This window comes from Phyllobates terribilis, unplaced genomic scaffold (assembly GCF_046119375.1).
Source record: "Phyllobates terribilis strain yellow unplaced genomic scaffold, ASM4611937v1 Scaffold_11__3_contigs__length_659146591, whole genome shotgun sequence".
In the NCBI taxonomy this organism is placed as follows: Eukaryota; Metazoa; Chordata; class Amphibia; order Anura; family Dendrobatidae; genus Phyllobates; species Phyllobates terribilis.
In genome coordinates, this window is record NW_027362771.1 from 122,182,527 (window position 1) to 122,197,810 (window position 15,284).

At 47.4% G+C, this 15,284-nt stretch overlaps 1 protein-coding gene across 1 annotated transcript in view; it reads left to right on the plus strand.

The window, feature by feature from the left end:
* The window catches only part of LOC141165727 (dynein axonemal heavy chain 3-like), a 2,796,342-nt gene that overhangs the window by 1,317,724 nt on the left and 1,463,334 nt on the right, over window positions 1-15,284 (plus strand). Inside the window, exon 35 of the mRNA XM_073651577.1 lies at window positions 14,545-14,675. Within this exon, the coding sequence (XP_073507678.1) occupies window positions 14,545-14,675 (131 nt within the window). The remainder of the gene's footprint in view (window positions 1-14,544; window positions 14,676-15,284) is intronic.

Consider the following 15,284-nt stretch of genomic DNA (forward strand, 5'->3'; position numbering starts at 1 on the left):
AGGCCCCCCCTTTTTTAGGCCAGATAGAAATTTAGCTAGGATGAGAGGGGCATGGATGTTCTCCCGGGGCTCCCACGTTCTCTCCTCAGGACCAAACCCCTTCCAATCTACCAGAAAAAAGGTCTTTCCTCTTACCCTTTTGGTGGCAAGAATGTTCTCTACCTCAAACTCGTCCTCAGCAGAAACCGGAGCAGGAGGCGTACCTGTAGACTTGGAAAAAGAGTTAAGCACCACGGGTTTGAGGAGAGATACATGGAAGGAGTTAGGGATCCGTAAGTTGGCCGGGAGTTTCAATTTATAGGCCACCGGGTTGATCTGACTGATGACCTCCAGAGGACCGATGAACCGAGGCCCTAACTTGTAAGAAGGTATCTTGAGTCGAACATATTTAGATGAGAGCCAGACTTTATCTCCTGGACGAAATTGTGGAGGATCCAGGCGTTTTTTGTCAGCGTGTCTTTTCATACGCTCGGATGACAGAAGGAGTGCGGACCGGGTACTCTCCCATATGGAGGAAAATTTGCTAACGAGAGATTCCGCAGCCGGGTTGTCCACAGAGGTGGAGACAGGAAAAGGAATCCGAGGATGCTGACCAAAGACTACAAAAAACGGGGATTTGGAGGAGGATTCGCTCTCGTGATTATTATAAGAGAACTCGGCCCATGGTAGGAGATCCACCCAGTCAGAATGGTGGGCATTAACGAAGTGCCGGAGGTAACTGGTCAGGTTCTGATTGATCCGCTCCACTTGACCATTGGACTGTGGGTGGTAAGCGGAAGAGAAGTCCAGGGTGACGTCTAGTAGTTTACAAGTGGCTCTCCAGAAACGTGAGGTGAACTGTACCCCACGATCCGACACGATGTGGAGGGGCAGGCCATGAAGACGGAAGATGTGGCGGATAAAGTCTTTAGCCAGCTCGGGTGCAGACGGAAGGCCTGGCAGGGGAATAAAGTGAGCCATCTTGGAAAAGCGGTCAGCGACCACCCAAATGACCGTACAACCGGCAGAGACGGGGAGATCAGTTATAAAGTCCATTGCTATATGCTGCCAGGGGGCAGCAGGTACAGGAAGCGGAAGGAGGCGTCCGGCTGGCAGATGTCTCGGGACTTTGTTGCGGGCGCAGGACACACAGGCAGAAACAAAGTCTATTATGTCCTTGTGCAGGGTAGGCCACCAATAGTGCCGGGCAATAAGCTGGAGGGTCTTTTTCTGACCGGCGTGGCCAGCTAGTTTAGACGAATGGCCCCAGTGTAGGATCTTCTCCCGATCAGGTACTGAAACAAACGTCTTACCGGGAGGGAGACGATTTAGACTCACGGGAGCCACCTGCATTACTCTGGCGGGATCGATGATATGTTTAGGTTCTTCCTCAAGATCGGACACCAGAAAGGATCGGGACAAGGCGTCTGCTTTGACGTTTTTGTCAGCCGGGCGAAAATGAAGAACAAAATCAAAGCGAGCAAAAAACAAGGACCACCGGGCTTGGCGCGGGTTAAGTCTCTGGGCATGCTGGAGGTAAGCCAAGTTCTTGTGGTCAGTGTAAATTATTACCGGATGAAGAGCCCCCTCGAGTAGGTAACGCCACTCCTCCAATGCCAGCTTGATGGCCAATAACTCTCGGTCTCCTATGGAATAGTTGCGCTCAGAAGAGGAGAAGAGTTTGGAGAAGAAGCCACAAGTTACCATTCTCCCGGAAGATGATTTTTGAGTAAGTACCGCTCCGGCTCCAGAGGAGGAGGCGTCAACTTTCAGGAAGAACTGCTTGTTGCCGTCCGGGCGATGCAGCACCGGGGCGGAAGAGAAGGCCTGTTTTAGGGAAAGAAAGGCCTCCTCTGCTTCGGGCGGCCACTCTTTGGGATTAGTACCCTTACGGGTGAGCGCGGAAATTGGGGCAGTCCGGGAAGAGAAGTGCGGGATGAAGAGGCGGTAATAGTTGGCGAAGCCCAGGAACCGTTGAATAGCCTTCAACCCCTCTGGTCGAGGCCATTTCTCGATGGCAGACAGTTTCTCAGGATCCATTTGTAGGCCGGTCTGAGAGATAATGTAGCCCAGAAATGGAAGCGAGGTCTGCTCAAAGAGGCACTTCTCATATTTAGCGTAGAGATGGTTCTGCCTGAGCCTGAGCAGGACCTGACGAACATCCCTCCGGTGAGTCTGGAGATCCGGAGAGAAGACCAAGATGTCGTCCAGGTACACCACTACGCAGGAGTAGAGAAGGTCCCGGAAGATGTCATTGACCAACTCTTGAAAGACGGCAGGAGCGTTACAGAGGCCAAAGGGCATTACCAGATATTCATAGTGGCCGTCCCGGGTGTTGAATGCCGTCTTCCATTCATCCCCCTGACGGATACGAACCAGGTTGTACGCCCCACGGAGGTCCAGTTTGGTGAAGATTCTAGCCCCCCTCAGACGATCAAATAACTCCGGAATGAGCGGAAGGGGGTACTTATTCTTCACCGTGATCTGGTTAAGGCCTCTATAGTCTATACAGTGACGGAGAGAGCCGTCCTTCTTTTTGACGAAAAAGAAGCCTGCTCCCGCCGGGGAGGTAGATTTCCGGATGAATCCCCTGGCCAGATTCTCCTCAATATATTCGGACATCGACCGGGTCTCAGCAGCGGATAATGGATAAATACGCCCACGGGGAGGAGAAGTACCAGGTAACAGGTCGATATGGCAGTCGTATGGTCTATGAGGGGGTAGTGTCTCTGCCTCCTTTTTATTAAAGACATCAGCATAAGACCAATAAGGAATCGGAAGTCCAGGTAGATTAGCTGGGGTAGGAGAAGGACGGACGGGATGAACGGGAACCAGACAGGTCTTATGGCAGCCCTGTCCCCAGCGAAGGACTTCTCCGGTCTGCCAGTCAAGAACGGGTGCATGTTTCTGGAGCCAAGGTAGGCCTAGCAAGAGGGCGTGAGAGAGTCCAGGCAGAACATGGAAGGAGATACTTTCAGAATGCAGCATTCCCACCTGCAGAGTAATGGATTCGGTGATGAGTTGGATGGGGCGTGGTAAGAGCCCCCCATCCACGGCAGCAACAGACAAGGGTACAGCCAGAGGTTTGGTGGGGATGCGGTATTTCTCTACCAGGGACTGTGAAATAAGATTCCCGGCTGCTCCAGAGTCCAGTTGGGCTAGTTCGAAATAACGGTTCTCCCCGTAGACGATTGAAACTGACAACAGCAGGGATGGAGAGGATTTATTCTTGTCTAGGTGGACCTCTCTGAGCGAACCTAGACACAGGCGTTTCCCGACCTCTCCGGGCAGGCACGGATCCGGTGCTCCTTACTGCCACAGTAGAAGCAGGTCCCCTCGGCACGGCGTAAGTCCTGACGGGTCTTGACCATCTTGGTCTGGTCGACCTGCATAGGCTCAGGAGGGTGTACCTGGTTAGAGACAGAAGGAGTGACGGGTTTCTGAAAAGTAGGAGCTAGACGTGGTAACCTCCTCTCACGGGTGACCTCTCTGGCACGCTCCTGGAACCGTAGGTCAATCCTGGTGGCAAGAGTTATTAAGTCATCGAGAGTGGTAGGATTGTTCCGACCGGCAAGTTCATCTTTAATATGGCCGGACAGACCCTCCCAGAAGACGGAAACCAGAGCGTCGTTATCCCAGGCCAGCTCCGAGGCAAGGGTACGGAACCGTATGGCATATTGGCCCACGGTGAGACTTTCCTGACGGAGGCGTAGCAACGATGATGCGGATGAGGTCTTCCGTCCGGGTTCGTCGAAGACTTTCCGGAAAGCCGTGAGAAAAGCAGGCAAGTTGGACACCAGGGGGTCTCCTCTCTCCCATAGAGGATTTAGCCAGGCCAGGGCCTCCCCGGTGAGATGGGACATGATGAATGCAATTTTGGCTCGGTCGGAGTTAAACTGGTGGGACAATAGTTCAAAGTGCAGGGTGCACTGATTTATGAAGCCCCGAGCCTGGGCTGAGTCGCCTCCGAAGCGAGGAGGTGCAGAAAGCCGAGGTCCGGGGTAGGATATCATGGTGTTAGTGGACAGCGGAGCTGCCGGATTGCGAGACATGGCACTGGCGGAGGTTGTTGGTGGAACAGTCAGAGTGTCCAGGCGAGTATTGACATTCCGCAGGTGACCCAGGATGGACTCCTGTTGGGACCTTTGACGGGACAGTTCATGACACAGGTCCGAGAGCGAGGGAGCTTGGGTGCCACCGGGTTCCATGGCACGAGCAAACTGTAACGGGTCTGGGAGGCAGAACCTCTGGGCTACTATACAAGGGAGCGGTCCTTGTAAGGGAGCGGGTGGCGACCAGGCAGGCAGTCACAGCAGGTGACCGGGACAGTCTCTGGGTGTACGGGCAGGAGGTCACGGCAAGTGATCAGGGCAGTCTCTGGAAGAACGGGCTGGAGGTCACGGCAAGTGACCGGGGCAGTCTCTGGAAGAACGGGCTGGAGGTCACGGCAAGTGACCGGGGCAGTCTCTAGGTAAAGGTTAGGTACGACCTGTGATGGCTGAACCTCCAGGTAGGCTAGCAAGGCAGATGAAGGATGTGTGCTCCCAGGTGAGCAAGCGAGAGTCTCTGGAATAGTAGGTGGTCACAGCACGTGACGGCGGAGCCTCCAGGTAGGCAAGCAGGCAGGTAGCGGAGAAGCACTCCCAGGTGAGCGGGCAAGAGTCTCTGGAATAGCTGGTGGTCCCAGCACGTGACAGCGGAACCCCCGGGCAGGCAAGCAGGCAGGTAGCGGAGAAGCGCTCCCAGGTGAGCGGGCAAGAGTCTGGAATAGCTGGTGGTCACAGCACGTGACAGCGGAGCCTCCGGGCAGGCAAGCAGGCAGGTAGCGGAGAAGCGCTCCCAGGTGAGCGGGCAAGAGTCTGGAATAGCTGGTGGTCACAGCACGTGACAGCGGAGCCTCCGGGCAGGCAAGCAGGCAGGTAGCGGAGAAGCGCTCCCAGGTGAGCGGGCAAGCTGGTCCATAGACAGACTGACCGGAGTTGTAAGGCAGACCGTCGGACCTCAGGCAAGCAGGCAGGTAGCTGATGTGCGCTCCCAGGTGAGCGGGCAAGTTGGTCCTTAGACAGACTGACCGGAGTTGTAAGGCAGACCGTCGGACCTCAGGCAGGCAGGCAGGTAACAGGAAATCAGGCAGGATTAGGATAGCAAGCTTGCAGGAATCTGGCAGGTAACTGGCAGGTAACTGGCAACGGGACCTGAGGGCTGAAGCAGAGTAGAACGGTGCAACAACATTGCTCGGGCACCTCCATTTTGGAGGAGGTGCCTTATATATGGTAAAGTCCTCCGGCCATTGGCCGGGGACTCCTTAGGACGGCGCGCGCGACCCCTTTAAGAGGGAGGGAGGGCGCGCGCGCGCACCCTAAGCACAGTGGCCGGGAAGGAGCGCGCGCTGCCAGCAGAGCGGGAGAGGGACGCCGGGCACGGAGCAGAGCGGTGAGGGGAACAGCGTCCCTGCCTAGCAGAGGGCAGGGACGCCGGCACTACAAAAAGGAGTGTCTATGATGGCGGGAGGCAGTTCACATCTAAGCAACAGCTCTGGGAGGGTATTCTGTCCTCATGCAAAACAATTGAAGCAGAAACCATCCAAAACCTGACAAATTCAATGGACGAGAGAGTTCAGAAGCTCCTTTCGAACAAGGGGTCCTATGTGAAAATGTAACATCACCTAGAATAAAGTTTTGAGTTGAAAACTGTTTGATTTCAGTTTCTAACAACCTGCTAATGCTTATAATTTCAAAAATGACCATTTTTTTAGTATTTATTAAAATGAAAAGGTTGATCGAAAAGTTTGGGGGATCTAAGAGTGTGGCAACCCAGTAGTCATGATTACTTCGAATTCTGACAATATGAGGGTCATGCTGCAGGTAGTGCAGCAAGAAGGCACTTATGTGTCTTGCGCATCTCGGAGCCCCAAAATTATTTTCCGGGCTAGATGCAGCTAAAAATTATTATTAATTTTAAATCTGGTGAAGCTTTAGCATAGATGGCCTAATAGGATCAGTGCTGCACACTGCTACAAAGCCCAAATTATTTTCCAGTCAAGATACAGATAAACATGATTAGTAATTTTAAATCTCTTGGAGCTTATTATAGATGGCCTAATAGAATCAGTGCTGCACACTGCTACAAAGCCCAAATTATTTTCCAGCCAAGATACAGATAAACATGATTAGTAATTTGAGAGCTTAAAACGGTTGGTAGGGTGATTTTAACCAATCATCAAGCTTTTACTCTCCCCAGGATGACACAGGGGTAGAAAAGTCGTTTCGGATCCATGATTTGTTCATCTTTATGAATGTGAGTCTGTCTACATTATCAGTGGAGAGCCGCGTGCGCTTATCTGTCAGCACACCACCAGCAGCGCTGAACACACGTACAGACAGAACGCTGGCTGCGGGGCATGACAAGATCTCCAAGGCGTAAGTGGCTAGCTCCGGCCATTTATCCAGATTGGAAGCCCAAAAAGATCAAGGGTCCAGTGACACAGTCATGGCTTCAATGTTTACTTGGAGATACTCCTGTACCATCGTCTCTAGGCGTTGACTATGTGTCAGACTTCTTGTCTCCTGTGGCCTTGCAAAGGATGGGCTAAAAAAGTGGTGAAATGATTCCGCAAAATTGATGTTAACAGCAGATACTGTGGTTCTGTTACGGTTTGAGTGCTGAACACTTGACGGTCCCACGGTTGGCAAGTTGGAACTGTGAGATTCACTACGTGCACCACTGGTATTTTGTGGAAAAGCACATGTAAGATTCTGCAACAGTCTCTGCTGATACTCCTGCATGCGTGCATCCCTTTCTATGGCAGGAATAATTTCTGCAAATTTACTTTTGTACCGGGGATCTAACAGTGTGGCAACCCAGTAGTCAGGATTATTTCTAATTCTCACAATTCGAGGGTCATGTTGCAGGTAGTGCAGCAAGAAGGCACTCATGTGTGTTGCGCATCCAGGAGCACCAAGTCCCTGTTGTGTTGGTGGCGAGGTAACAATCATGCTTCCTTCCTCTGTCCTCTCCCCCCAACCTCGCACAACAGAAATGTGATCAAGGTCTCCCTCATCTGATGAGTCTTCCATCAGTTCGTCCTCCACTTCTTCCTGGGCTCCTGCACCTTCCTCACTAGTTTGGCTGCTACCATGCGCCCTGGTAAAACCATCTCCCCCACCCTCACATGCCTGCCGCCTTGGTGCTGCCGACCGTCTGAACCTTGCAGATGTTAGCCCTTCCGAATACAACTCCTCCTCCTCTACTTCCTCTACCTCCTCTTGTGCCACCACCTGACTCCGAATTCTGTTTAACATGTGCTCCAGCATGTAAATCACCGGAATAGTCATGCTGATAATGGCATCGTCAGCAATAAACATCTTCGTCGCCATTTCAAAACTGTGCAGAAGGGTGCATAGGTCCCTGATCTGAGACCACTCCTCCAGCGTGATTTGCCCCACCTCTGGATCTCGTTGGCCCAGGCTATATGTCAGAACGTATTGCACCAGGGCTTGTCGGTGCTGCCACAGTCGCTGCAACATGTGCAGAGTTGAATTCCACCGGGTAGGCACATCGCATTTTAGCTGGTGAAGTGGCAGGCCCAACGACTTCTGTAGAGATGTAAGTCGCTGAGCTGCGGGATGCGAACGGCGGAAGTGAGCACACAGCGACCGTGCCCTCTGCAGAAGGCCATCTAGTCTGGGATAGTGGACTAAAAATTGCTGGACAACCAGGTTCAACATGTGAGCCATACAAGGCACGTGTGTGACATTGCCCCGGCGAAGGGCCGCACCCAGGTTTGCAGCATTGTCGCACACGGCCTTCCCTGGTTTCAGGTCCAGTGGAGACAACCATTCATGAAATTGGTTCTCCAGAGCTGACCACAACTCCTCAGCTGTGTGACTCACATTTCACAGACATTTCAATGTAAAAACCACCTGTTGACGTTGAGCCCTACTGCCAGCATAGTAAGGAGGTGTGCAGGATCCCTTCTGCGCAGTTAGAAAGCTTGTGGCATGACCAGACAGGCTTTGGGTGCAGGTGGAAGACCGAGAGGAGGTTGAGGAGGCAGAAGCAGTGGAGGAACTTTGACATAAAGAGGATTGACGCACAACTCGTGGGGACGGCAAGACTTGGACAGCAGCCCCTTGTCCTGCTGTCACCATAGTTACCCAGTGCCCAGTCAGCGACATGTAACGCCCCTGTCCATGCCTACTCGTCCAAGTGTCTGTGGTTGGTGAAATGCACCCTGTCACACACAGAGTTTCTCAAAGAAGCGGTGATGTTGTGTGTGACATGCTGGTGGAGCGCAGGCACACCTTTCTTTGAGAAGTAGTGCCGACTAGGCATCTGGTACTGGGGCACTGCGACGGACATAAGGTCTCGAAAATCCTCTGTGTCCACCAGGCGGAAAGGCAGCATTTCTGTAGCCAAGAGCTTGCAGATGGTGAAATTCAACCTCTTAGCTTTCTCATGGCTAGGAGGAAATGGTCTTTTACTTGTCCACATCTGAGGGACCGAGGGCTGGCTATTGTGCTTAGACGGGGTTGATAAGGGTGTCCCCGGCAAACTGCCGGTCTGTGAGGAAGATGCAGGCGGACATGTTAGGTTGCCTTGATCCAAAGGTGGCGCTATCGATGTCGGACAGCGCTCAACACCAGCTGGTGTTACCACCTCCAAAGAAAATGATGACCTGCCAATCACGCTGGCTGTTGTGGGTAAAGAGGTGGCAGGTCTGTGCCCCAAAACAGGTGTGACTGCTGTCCCCCCAGTCACAGAGGATGAAGAGGCCGCGGATGCACAAGATATGGCAGACGGTGGTTGGCCCGGCCGGCTAGGCCGCATTGTAGCACACTGAGCTTCCCACTGCAACTTATGCTTCATGTCCATGTGCCGGTTCATGCATGAAGTACTCAAACTATGTATTTTTTGGCCTCTACTTAGCTTTTGCTGACAAATGTTACAGATAACACGAGTTGGGTCATCTTTATCGATCTGAAAAAATGCCCAGGCTATGCAAGGCTTAGCACCCATGCGACCTGAAGAGCCACCACGACTTGTGGTGAGAGGCAGAGTTGTGTTTGAGGATGCAGTTGTTGACGTGCTTCCAGTACTACGTCTCTGTCCAGGAAGGCGCAACCTGACCTCGTCGTCACTAGCATCTTCCTCCACCTCCTCTGCTGACCTCATCTCTTGGCTGACTGTGGGTTGACAGTAAGTGGGATCTCCAACCTCATCATCATCACCCTGTGCGTTATCACACCCGTCGTCCTCAGAGCCAACCTGTTCCTGCCCTGACAAAAAACTAAAATTGTCGCTCCAATCAGGTATTTGAGTCTTATCATCGTCTTCCTCATTGTCTCCACCAACAGGAGTTACAGTTTGGGAATGAGGGTCTACATTATGGTCAGAACCTTCTGCGTCTGGTCCTGGATCCGACTCATAAAGATTCTGGGCATCAGTGCAGATCATTTCCTCGTCTGGATTCACAGAAGCGCTGGAGTCGACCTCTGATTCCCAGGCTATAGTATGAGTAAACAGCTCTGCAGACTCAACCATCTGTTCTACCTCATACTCAGACGGGCAGCTGGAGATTTGGGAGCTGTGAGGAAGCAAGTGCGATTGGGGTGACACCTTTGAGGACTGGAGTATTTGTGATGTTGAAGTTGATGTGGAGGAGACCCCACTTAAAGGAGCACTTGATATCCGTTGAAGCACCTGCTGTTTTTGTGCCTCATCTGGAATTTGTAGCGATTGGCGTGGCCGTAAGAAAGGGATCTTATCACATTGTCCGCTAAAAGAAGTAGACATTTTAGTTTGGCTGGAAGATGGTCTTTCTTCTGCAGATGTTACTGTTGCTTTAACACCTACCCCACGGACACAACCTTTTTTCCCCTTCCCAACACGCCTATTCCCCTTTCCACCAGCAGCAGGCCTTTTTCCACTCATTTTGGTGGTTAACTAATTCACAACTCTGGAGTTGTTTGCACAAAAAAACAATGGATGGGAACCGAGCAGAGCTGAGTGGCCAAACTGTGGTATTAGGCCAAAACTATTGGCTGGGTTAGATGCAGAAAAAAATTATATTCAATTTGTAACCTGATGGAGGTCAGTATAGATGGACTAATAGAACAAGTCCCACACACAGCTAGAAGCCCAAATATTTTTTCAGAGGTAGATGCAGAAAAATTTTTTATTCAGTTTGCAAACTGATGGAGGTCTGTATAGATGGATTAATAGAACAAGTCCCACACACAGCTACAAGCCCAATATTTTTTCAGAGGTAGATGCAGAGAAAAATATATTCAGTTTGCAACCTGATGGAGGTCAGTATAGATGGACTAATACAACAAGTCCCACACACAGCTAGAAGCCCAATATTTTTTCAGAGCTAGATGCAGAAAAAAATTATATTCAATTTGCAACCTGATGGAGGTCAGTATAGATGGACTAATAGAATGATGCTGTGCCCAAAAGATTTTACTTCACTAGGTGCAGTAAAAAAATTGGTATTCTATACACAGGTGGTATATCTTGCAACACAGATAGGCTACTCCACTGACTAATACACTCTGCAATAGGCCAAAAAGGATTAGCTTTGCTAGATTCAGCCAAATGCTGTGAAAAAAACTTGCACAGCACTGGCACAGACCTGCCTGGCAAAAACTGATAGGAACTGATGTAACCTAGTCCTGAAAAGGACTCCAATTACAATTAGTCTTTACTCCCACAATCTATCTATTTAAGAGCACAGACCTGCCTGATAAAAGTCGTAGGAAATGCTGTAACCTAGTCCTTAAAAGGACTGCAATCACAACTATTCCCTACTCCCAAGCTATCTGTAGATTTGTGCGAAAATTGGCTTGAAATTAACAAGGTATAGCGCACACAGCAACAGCAGTGCCATCTAACATGCAGCTGCAGCAGTGAGAAAATGGTGGCGACGGGGAAAATGGCTTGGTCTTATAGGGCAAGGACATGTGACATACACTGCCAATGACACATGCCCTTGCTTGTGTGAAAAAAAGCACTTCGCTCCGTGTGTGCGCTGCTGATAGGCTGACAGATTGCACCTCCCCACTGTAAATGCGGGAAAGAGAAAAAAAAAAATGGAGATCTTCATTGTTCCTGCAGAGATCCATCCCCTGCCCCTCCCCCCACCCCGCTCTACACTCAAACTGCGTATTAACATTAATTTTCATCATTACTGAGAAAAAATCCAGTTATGATTTTGGTGCACGAACAGTTATCGAACATAACCTCGAACAGCCGAATTTTTCTCAAATTGTTCGTGTTCGCCGAACGGCTCGAACACCGCCCAAAACAGCTCGAATTTGAGATTGGCGAACAGTTCGAGTAGAACAACGCTCATCTCTAAACATAAGCCATAAACAAGTTAAGACAATAGCTAGATTTCTTGGAATGAGTCCAGGTGGGAGCACACTTTAATATTGCAAAATAAAACCAACAACAAAAACAGTATGAAGATACATCACAAATATTCTACATTTTGTATTTTATTATTATACATCTAAATTAAATCAATGTCAAAATGCAAATGAATTTATCTATTTTATTCAATGTTATTTTCTTGATTTTTGGGGATATTCTATCTCTCAATGTTAAAATTAACCTACCCTTAAAATGATAGAATGTACATGTCTTTGTCAGTGGGCAAACTTACAAAAACAGCAAGGGATGAAATAATTATTTCCTTCACTGTAAGTGTACCTAGAAGCATTGATGCAATGATGATTTTGAAAGCAAAGGGTAGTCATGCTTAATACTGATTTGATTTTGTTCACTCACCTTGCATTTTATTAATGAATACAAATAAACTATTAATGCTTCTCTTTTTTAAAGCATTCCTGCTTTTGCATATTTCTTCAACTGATGCCTATAATCTTTCAAGACCACTGTCCATTCACATATAAACTTGTTTAACCTACAGTACAGACCAAAAGTTTGGACACACTTTCTCATTTAAAGATTTTTCTATATTTTCATGACTATGAATATTTGTACATTCACACTGAAGGCATCAAAAACTATGAATTAACACATGTGGAATTATATACTTAACAAAAAAGTGTGAAACAACTGAAAATATGTCTTATATTCTAGGTTCTTCAAAGTAGCCACCTTTTGCTTCGATGACTGCTTTGCACACTCTTGACATTCTCTTGATGAGCTTCAAGAGGTAGTCGCCGGAAATGGTCTTCCAACAATCTTGAAGGAGTTCCCAGATATGCTTAGCACTTGTTGGCCCTTTTGCCTTCACTCTGCGGTACAGCTCACCCCAAACCATCTCGATTGGGTTCAGGTCTGGTGACTGTGGAGGCCAGGTCATCTGGCGTAGCACCCATTCACTCTTCCTCTTGGTCAAATAGCCCTTACACAGCCTGGAGGTGTGTTTGGGGTCATTGTCCTGTTGAAAAATAAATGATGGTCCAACCAAACGTAAACCGGATGGAATAGCATGCCGCTGCCAGATGCTGTGGTAGCTATGCTGGTTCAGTATGCCTTCAATTTTGAATAAATCCCCAACAGTGTCACCAGAAAAGCATCCCCACATCATCACACCTCCTCCTCCATGCTTCACGGTGGGAACCAGGTATGTAGAATCCATCCGTTCACCTTTTCTGCGTCGCACAAAGACACAGTGGTTGGAACCAAAGATCTCAAATTTGGACTCATCAGACCAAAGCACAGATTTCCACTGGTCTAATGTCCATTCCTTGTGTTCTTTAGCCCAAACTTGTCTCTTCTGCTTGTTGCCTGTCCTTAGCAGTGGTTTCCTAGCAGCTATTTTACCATGAAGGCCTGCTGCACAAAGTCTCCTCTTAACAGTTGTTGAAGAGATGTGTCTGCTGCTAGAACTCTATGTGGCATTGACCTGTTCTGTAATCTGAGCTGCTGATAACCTGCGATTTCTGAGGCTGGTGACTCGGATAAACTTATCCTCAGAAGCAGAGGTGACTCTTCGTCTTCCTTTCCTGGGGCGGTTCTCATGTGAGCCATAATACAAATTCTAACGGTCTATTCAGTAGGACTATCAGCTGTGTATCCACCAGACTTCTGAACAACACAACTGATGGTCCCAACCCCATTTATAAGGCAAGAAATCCCACTTATTAAACCTGACAGGGCACACCTGTGAAGTGAAAACTATTTCCGGTGACTACCTCTTGAAGCTCATCAAGAGAATGCCAAGAGTGTGCAAAGCAGTCATCAAAGTAAAAGGTGGCTACTTTGAAGAATCTAGAATATAAGACATATTTTCAGTTGTTTCGCACTTTTTTCTTAAGTATATAATTCCACATGTGTTAATTCATAGTTTTGATGCCTTCAGTGTGAATGAACAATATTCATAGTCATGAAAATACAGAAAAATCTTTAAATGAAAAGGTGTGTCCAAACGTTTGGTCTGTACTGTACATTATAAACGCCCACTGTGTATGTATTATATTAAAAACAAAATACAAGAGATATTAGGTTTTCTTGCATCAATCATAAATATTTTACAAAATCACAACCAGTCTTTAAATGTTGTTTGTGACCTTCATAGCTTGAGAATTTTTCTACTCTTACCATCATTTCTGTAAGTAAACTTTTCTTTTTTGACAATTTCTGTTGTGATATCAGGGCTATGTTACCTTCCCTTATGCTCTCTCCCCTCTCACAGTCAAAGAGACTATAATGTGTCCCCTCCTCCTTTTACTCCTTGTTTGAAGTCATTGTATTTTCTTTGTTGAGGTGGTTTTTAGACATTTACATATAGCCTAACAAGATGTATCACAAACTTTAATGTACTCACATACCCCATTAATTTATGTGAGATAAAATATGTAGAAACAGTATTAGGAAAAGAAACAAAACTACGACTAACTGTAATTTCTGTAATATGTATCATTTACGCAAAATATCTATTATTTCTGCAAATGGACACCATTTTTCTGATCCGTAGACTGTCTGCTAAAAATTCTAAAACAAAGCATACAAAAAAATTTATACTCAACTCACTGCTCACCTGCCACTCCACTGTTTGCTGCCTGCAGTCAGGTCCTCAGAGCCACCTGTTTTTTTCCCCAATGCGAGACGTATCTCCTGGCCTATTTACATTAGGGCGGGAGGCCACTCCACTACACATGTAGGAATGGACAGTAGGCAACATTGCTTGCTCTCCTTTGATTGGTTTTCAAGGTCTCATTTTTTTTTACCTTGTAGCTCTAGCCTGCTCACTCATGGTCAGAAGTCCACTAACATTTGACTTGCAGTGACCTCTGATGCCTGGTCATGGCCAGAAGTCTTGCCCTGTAGTGAACAGGCTGATAGATGCTGCTCAGTATGGGGAAAAGGAGAGGTGGCTATGAGGACCAGTCAGTGGACAGTGATCAGTAGAGTGGTCAGACAAATGAGCAGTGAAGTAAGGGTTTTTTGGGAGTTTTATATAAGTTACGTATAATATGCTCTAGGGTTTTCAGAGAGCAATTTGGCAAATTTGAATTTCATCAGATCTGCTTATTTCTAATTTCTAAGACATGAACAGGAAACTATTATATAATTTTTCTCTTCCTCTAGGTGTTTTAGCTAGTGTGTTCCGCAGTCATGCTACATGCAACACAAAATGTAGAAAATGGTGCATTTTTGATGGGCCAGTGGATGCCGTATGGGTAGAGAACATGAACACTGTTTTAGATGATAACAAAAAGGTATTTAAAAAAATGTTCTTATTTCCTTCTTTAATATTAGCAATAATTTTATTTTTGTAATATATACAGTGTACATATATAAAAATATACATTATATAAAAGGTAATGCAAAGTATTTTTTCAAATCAGTATTAGTAATACCTCTATTACCATTCAAGTACATTGATTTATCAACAGTGAAGTGAGTGTGGTTCTCAGAGACCACTATATACAGTTGAAACCAGACGTTTACATACACTATATAAAAAGATACATATGCATGTTTTTCTCAATATCTGACATGAAATCAAAATAAACCTTTCCCGTTTTAGGCCAATTAGGATTACCATCGTTTTTAATATTTGCCAAATGCCAGAATAATGAGAGAGGGAATGTTTTAAGGCAGTTTTATTACTTACTGCAAAGTCAAAAGTTTACATACACTAAGATTACTATGCCTTTAAACAATTCTGGCCTGACAATATGATGATGTCATGTGTTTGGAAGCTTGTGATAGATTGTTTAAAGGCATAGTCATCTTAGTGTATGTAAACGTTTGACTTTGTAGTAAAAAAGTTCTCTCTCATTATTCTGGCATTTGGCAAATATTAAAAATGATGGTAATCCTAA